The 7,443-nt window shown below is 42.0% G+C and overlaps 1 protein-coding gene and 1 long non-coding RNA gene across 5 annotated transcripts in view; both read right to left on the bottom strand.

The window, feature by feature from the left end:
• Nucleotides 1-338: 338 nt before the first annotated feature.
• LOC113663813 (cytosolic carboxypeptidase 1) overlaps nt 339-7,443 on the bottom strand; it is a 21,708-nt gene continuing 14,603 nt past the window's right edge. Inside the window, exon 7 of the mRNA XM_047802541.1 lies at nt 339-613. Coding sequence (XP_047658497.1) covers nt 541-613 — 73 coding nt within the window. The 3' untranslated portion in view covers nt 339-540. The remainder of the gene's footprint in view (nt 614-7,443) is intronic.
• LOC125139245 lies at nt 2,659-4,162 on the bottom strand. 4 transcript variants are annotated; one of them, XR_007138318.1, is made up of 4 exons: nt 3,744-4,162; nt 3,471-3,643; nt 2,990-3,357; nt 2,659-2,717 (listed from the first exon to the last, which is right to left on the bottom strand). It is a non-coding gene; the product is annotated as an uncharacterized LOC125139245 (long non-coding RNA). The 4 variants fall into 4 exon arrangements; XR_007138317.1 differs by lacking the exon at nt 2,659-2,717 and having other exon boundaries at nt 2,819-3,071; nt 3,172-3,357; nt 3,744-4,111; XR_007138316.1 differs by lacking the exon at nt 2,659-2,717 and having other exon boundaries at nt 2,819-3,357; nt 3,483-3,643; nt 3,744-4,109.

The raw sequence follows: 7,443 nt of genomic DNA on the forward strand, positions 1-7,443 counted from the left end.
TTGAAGTAACGTGTTTATAAATGTGATCATTTCAGATTAAATGATGCTAAACCGCAGTGTTTATGAACCCCACACACACACACACACACACACACACACACACAGTGTGATCGGTGGTCCGACTTCCTTAGATTTTCTACTACAGAGTAAGATGAAGTTAGATGAAATGGTGAACTGCGGCTAGTTAAACCTGCTCCTTATGCTGTTCGTTTATATTCTATAGAAGCTTTTATGCTGATTGTGATTCTCTGTGTCCCAGAAACCAGTCTATCAGCATGAGGCAGCATCAAGAGTGAAACACGAACACGCTTAGAAATCCAGGGGCCTGAGCGAATCCATCATATTAGAGATGACACTTTAATCTGAAGTCTTCATTGCACTTTGTGTCGCTCATCTGATCACCATTTCACTCCTACTGTAGATCTTATGAAGCAGCAGACGAAGACGTCGCTTGTTACTCACTGACTCGACTCCATCTCACACACTCACACAGCTTTCCCATATTCTATATAGCCATGTTCCCACACAGAGGCTCTGTTTTTACAGCCGGCTGCAGACACACCATGTCCTTCTCCACTGGCCAGAAGGACCTTGTATCCAGATGTTAGATTCCCTTATTTCAGAAATCAGAGTAGTAAACAAAAGTAGGTTATATTTGATTATTCTAAAATTTGAGCCAAATTATAAATTGTTATAAACATTGAAAGTGGGATTATAAATCATTATAAACACAGAGAGTGGGATTATAAACCATTATAAACAGAGAGTGGGATTATAAATCATTATAAACACTGAGAGTGGGATTATAAATCATTATAAACACTGAGAGTGGGATTATAAATCATTATAAACACAGAGAGTGGGATTATAAATCATTATAAACACCAGAGAGTGGGATTATAAATCATTATAAACACTGAGAGTTGGATTATAAATCATTATAAACCCTGAGAGTGGGATTATAAATCATTATAAACAGAGAGTGGGATTATAAACCATTATAAACAGAGAGTAGGATTATAAATCATTATAAACACCAGAGAGTGGGATTATAAATCATTACAAACACCAGAGAGTGGGATTATAAACCATTACAAACACTGAGAGTGGGATTATAAATCATTATATACACTGAAAGTGGGATTATAAATCATTATAAACACTGAGAGTGGGATTATAAATCATTATAAACACTGAGAGTAGGATTAGAAATTATTATAAACACCACAGTGGGATTATAAATCATTATAAACACTAAGCGTGGGAATATAAATCATTATAAACACCAGAGAGTGGGTTTATAAATCATTATGAACAGAGTGGGATTATAAATCACTATAAACACTGAGAGTGGGATTATAAATCACTATAGACAACACAGAGTGGGATTATAAATCATTATAAACACCGAAAGTGGGATTATAAATCATTATAAACCCTGAGAGTGGGATTATAAATCATTATAAACACCAGAGAGTGGGATTATAAATCATTATAAACACAGACAGTAGGATTAGAAATTATTATAAACACCACAGTGGGATTATAAATCATTATAAACACCAGAGAGTGGGTTTATAAATCATTATGAACACAGAATGGGATTATAAATCACTATAAACACTGACAGTGGGATTATAAATCATTATAAACACTGAGAGTGGGATTATAAATCATTATAAACACTGAAAGTGGGATTATAAATCATTATAAACACTGAAAGTGGGATTATAAATCATTGTAAACACTGAAAGTGGGATTATAAATCATTATAAACAACTGAGTGTCACGAACACGGGAATAAAATGGACCAAACGCAGGATAGCCAAATAAACAGGGTTTAATAACAAAAGACATGAAACATGACACGGACTAGAGACAGGACAACAGGACAGAACAACAGTGGATTCCGCACTGCACAGTCAAATACACAAGGTAATGACACTGGGAAACAGGTGTGTGGAGCAGACTGAGGCGAGGCAGATACGTGACGAGGAACATAAACAAAACGCACATGGCCAAAGTCCAGGCTTAGTCCTAAAAGTCCAACGTCCACCGCTGAGCTGAAGGGCCGAGCACGACCCCCGGGACAAACAAAATAAATAAATAAACAAAATCCCCCTAGGGCTAAACATACGTGCCTGCAACACCCCCTGCGGACAGGAAGTGGGGCGATGTCACAGGACACAAGAAATACAAAAACAAAACTCGGGCTGGTGACATGGCCGGCAACCAGAAAGTTAGGCGGCGGCGTCTTCGTCGCACCCCCCCGCCGAGAAGCGGAGAAGCGGAGAAGCGGAGCAGCTTCCTCCCCGGAAAAATGCGGACCGATGTCACCAAAGCCGCAATGTCCTGGGGGAAAAAATGCTCCCACGATAAGCCGGTCCGAGCTACAGCCATCCTGCTGGGTCTTAGTGTGGCGGAATCTTCTGTCACGAATGCGGGGTAAAAACGGACCCAAGTGCAGGATGGCGAAATAAACAGGGTTTAATAACAAAAGACATGAAACATGACACGGACTAGAGACAGGACAACAGGACAACAGGACAAAACAACAGTGGATTCCGCGCTGCACAAGGCAACGTGGCACAGTCAAATACACAAAGTAATGACAATGGGAAACAGGTGTGTGGAGACGGGAGGAGCAGACAGAGGCGGGGCAGACACGTGACGAGGAACATAAACAAAACGCACATGGCCAAAGTCCAGGTTGAGTCCTAACAGAGAGTGAGATTATAAATCATTATAAACACTGAGAGTGAGATTATGGTGGACTATATGGTCAAGTAAAATTGTGAGCATTTATAAATACAGTATTCGCATCAGCGTCATAGATTTCATTTAAATTCCTTCATGCTGAAGTCACCAAATGTTCGGTGATGAAGCCCGAGAGTTCGGAGATTAATCACTTATTGACTAAAAAAAACAATTAACATCCAAAAACAGCCAAGAGTGTAAAAAAAATTAAAGACTTATTTTGTTCACTAACAGACGACGATGAGCAAGAATCTGGAGCTCTGGAGTGTTTCATGTCACCCTGTCCATCACACTTTAGAGATAAAGTCAGTTCTCTGTAACAGAGGCAGAAATATTCCACACACTGGTGCAGAAATATTTGCATAGCTTAGCATAGTCGCAGTTATAGTCAGTGTTTAAATATATTCATCTAACCTCTGGCTGCTGTTTTTATCTTCTTCTGTCAGGATGTGAACAAATCCAACCAAACAGCTCGTGGAAGGATATTCAAATATGATGATTTCTGCTTTTGTCTCAGTTTTAAATAATGTATTCTAAAATAATGTTCCAGCAAACTTGGTTCTGTATCTGTAGATGTGTCTCTCAGATGTCTCTGGAAGTCTGTAGTTGTTGATCCGGGTCGCGGCACCACCGGAAAATAAATACAGGGAATGAGAGAAACTGTCAAAGCTGTCACATTACATCTGAATGCACAACTACTCAATTCAACTCACTTTAATTCTTACACAGTTTGCGACTGTAAACACGGTCGAAAGCAGCAGCTCGGGTGTTTAATGAGCGCTGAGGGCGACAGAGGGAAGGATGAATCCTGCTAAATGAGGACGAGGGAGAAAACTTTGACAGCAGCTGAGATCAGAAGAAAAAACTGTCTGTGTGGCAGATGTTTCTGTATATAAAGAAGATATGAGAAGAGAAGATACTAGTCCTTAATTTGACTTGCTGCTATTTACCACATAAAGTACTGTAACTAGTTTGTTTCGAGTCACCTTCAATTTTAAAATTGAAGCATCGGTAGCTGCGTCTTTCTCGGCTCCGGCTCGGGTTAGTGTCGGTGTGGAGCTTCATATCTTCTCTCCATGCTCATGTAGAGTTCATCTGAGTTCTCTAGGTTCCTCCCACCTCACATAAACAGTACAAAGGGTTTTGATAAAATACCCCCAGGTTTTGCCTTCCCGGCTTTCCCTCGATACAGTCCGGCTTCAGCTCCCCCCTAAGAGGCTGCTTACCGAAGACGAACTTAACATGTACCGTTATTCATTTTTATCGTTATTTTCCCTGGGATCAGCTCTCGAGCTCTCTCTGTTCAACACTTTTAATGTGTGTCATATTTTAACTCCAAGCTAACATGACTAGAATAGAATAGAATAAAATAGAGGCATAGAAGCCTCTATGATCACCACATATACATTACAGCACAGTGGAATTCTTTTCTTCACATACCCCAACTGAGGAAGTTGGGGTCAGAGAGCAGGGGCAGCTATGATACAGCACCCCTGGAGCAGGGAGGGTAGAGGGCCTTGCTCAAGGGCCCAGCAGTGGCAGCTTGGCTGTGCTGGGACTTGAACCACGATACTCCGATCAACAACCGAGAGCCTTAACCAGTTGAGCCACCACTACCCCCACTGACTAGCCTGATGCTTTACTAACTAACAACTTACTGTATACAGACTTTTAATGGATTTACTTTTTTAGTCATTGTGCATTTGAAGGTTGCACTAATGTAATGCACTAATGTTCTTCTGCAATAACAATTAAAGCGTTAAAACAGGACTAGCGCTAACGCCGTGGCTCGGGTGATTTAAACCGAAGCTGAGGTTTGATATGAAGAGCTTTACTCTGTGTCTAAACGCTGATGAAATATGAAGTGAAGCACTCAGGCTCAGGCTCAGGCACCGAGCCAATGTCATCAGGGTCGTCCTGAGCAGGTATATTTCCATTCCTCAGATTTACATTCCTCCCCAAACAAAACAGCAGAATACATTTGCACATTTTTGTTGTGGTATTTTTTCAGAGCGTCGGTGGATCTTCAGCCTCTTTCGAGACCTCTGCTGAATAATTGCCACTGATGTGTATTTTCCTCTCCAAAACATTGCATTTTATTCAGATCCGTCCTCCAGTGTGTACTTATTAGAGCCTTCTTTATCGAGGAGAGTATCGGCAGGGGTCTGAGGGACGCTCACGGCGGGTTTTGTCCACTTTCTGCTACATTAAAGTGAAGAACAATGAGGATGGATGAGGCTTTGCTGGCTGAGCAATGAAACTTTCTGTAAAGGTTTATGAATGTGGCTGTAATTTTTTTTAATAATTGGGATTCCGTCGTAAAGTGCCGTGAGGTACGCAATAACGCTCGGGTGCTTAATGGCCTCGGAGCAGGTTTACGATTTATAAACAATTTAAAATACAAACACACCGCTGTCAACTGAGCACTTCTTCATTTAGTTCTCACATTAAAAGCATCGTTTCGGATGCAGCGCTGCTGCCGGGTTCTGCTCTCCGATTGGTGTTCAGGTGGTGATGAATTCTCTCTAACAGCATCTCTGACTGTAGATCAGGTTTATAATATTAATGCACTCACTCTGATACACTATGGTTTCCATAGTAACAGGAGATAAGTGTGATGTGGTGAAGGAGTCTCCAGTGTGAGGAAATAACAGGAAGTGAGTTGATGCTCCACGACATTAAATGCAACTATAAATGAATAAAAATGACATCACGGTGTTGTTCGTTACGAGTTCCTGGTAAGTTGTTGTGATGTCAGAGGAACAGTAGCTCTTCCTCATCACATGACCCTGTGCATTATTTATTACATGTTATTTAAAGAACCGGTCGTTAAGCGTGCGTGAGGACAGATTTGAGTTTTTAGCATTTTGTCTTGTGACATTTCTGCCTGAGAGATAACACAGTTGCTTATCAATGCTGAGCAGCAGGGTGCCATTAGTTAATGAATCTGTCCTGTAACGTGTGGTATCTGTCAGTTCAGCCTGTAATCTGTGCGTTTCTGTAATTTCCTGTGACACGCCGTATGCCGCCGCTCTGGTTCATCTCTCCAGCTTTATCGCCGGCCGTGATTACAGGCGCGGTCAAGCAGCAAGCTCGATAAGACGCGCTCAGAAAAACTCCCAGCTCGGGAGATGACACCTGAAAGGAAATAATCCTGTAACAAAAAACGAATATCTTCTGTTTACTCGAGCGGTGAAAGTAAAATGCTAATCGATGCTGATAAAGATGAACTCATCATCAATATAAACTTTAGTAATGTTTCACGATTTAATATGAAATATACACATCTGATCGGGTGAAGGAGGCGTGGCCTTGGTGTTTGGCTGCATAAAGGAGGCATCCAAATCTTTGTCTTAGTGAAGGAGGTGTGGCCAATGAATCTTTGTCTTAGTGAAGGAGGTGTGGCCTCCAAATCTTTGTCTTAGTGAAGGAGGTGTGGCCAATGAATCTTTGTCTTAGTGAAGGAGGTGTGGCCAACGAATCTTTGTCTTAGTGAAGGAGGTGTGGCCTCTAAATATTTGTCTTAGTGAAGGAGGTGTGGCCTCTAAATCTTTGTCTTAGTGAAGGAGGTGTGGCTTCTAAATCTCTGTCTTAGTGAATGAGGTGTGGCCTCTAAATATTTGTCTTAGTGAAGTAGGTGTGGCCTCATAATCTTTGTCTTAGTGAAGGAGGTGTGGCCTCTAAATCTTTGTCTTAGTGAAGGAGGTGTGGCCTCTGAATCTCTGTCTTAGTGAAGGAGGTGTGGCCTCTAAATCTTTGTCTTAGTGAAGGAGGTGTGGCCTCTGAATCTCTGTCTTAGTGAAGGAGGTGTGGCCTCTGAATCTTTGTCTTAGTGAAGGAGGTGTGGCCTCTGAATCTTTGTCTTAGTGAAGGAGGTGTGGCCTCTCTCTGAATCTTTATCTTAATGAAGGAGGTGTGGCCTCTGAATCTCTGTCTTAGTGAAGGAGGTGTGGCCTCTAAATCTTTATCTTAATGAAGGAGGTGTGGCCTCTGAATCTCTGTCTTAGTGAAGGAGGTGTGGCCTCTAAATCTTTATCTTAATGAAGGAGGTGTGGCCTCTGAATCTCTGTCTTAGTGAAGGAGGTGTGGCCTCTGAATCTTTATCTTAGTGAAGGAGGTGTGGCCTCGGAATCACAAACCAGTGCTTTGTGGCCTAGATCTTTCTGGCTTTAACACTGAGCTGTATGTGAATTTGTGGCATAAGCGTAGAGATGAAAAAGCAGTGTGTGTTATTGATACTGAAGAAGATGAAGGTCCTGAAGGGAATCACACTGTTATACATCTGAGTCTCTCTCAGAGAAAAAAAAACACTGCAGAAGTAACACCTTTTAGTGCTGAAGGGGACTCTGGGAGATTTGGGAAGGGTGCAGAGATCTGATGGAGCACAGTGGATTTATGACATGGCCCCACACCTCATCATGACCGAGCAAGCCCGAGCAGCAATCAGGGTCCTGTGGGAAATGATGGCACCCTGCAGAAACTCCACCGATGAAACTGCCATTTTTGTCCTTAATCTAGCAGCCTGCATCTCCTCCTCCCTCACTTCACCCCCTCCTGCTCCTCTGATGGCCAGATACTAGCTGCCAGAAGAGGAAGAGGCCAGGTCTCGTCAGCAAGAGAGATTAACTGTAGAGAAATATCTATCACAGACAAACTAATCATTACGCATTGCTGCTCAGAGCGTGA

Source organism: Tachysurus fulvidraco, chromosome 17, assembly GCF_022655615.1.
Source record: "Tachysurus fulvidraco isolate hzauxx_2018 chromosome 17, HZAU_PFXX_2.0, whole genome shotgun sequence".
Lineage (NCBI taxonomy): Eukaryota > Metazoa > Chordata > Actinopteri > Siluriformes > Bagridae > Tachysurus > Tachysurus fulvidraco.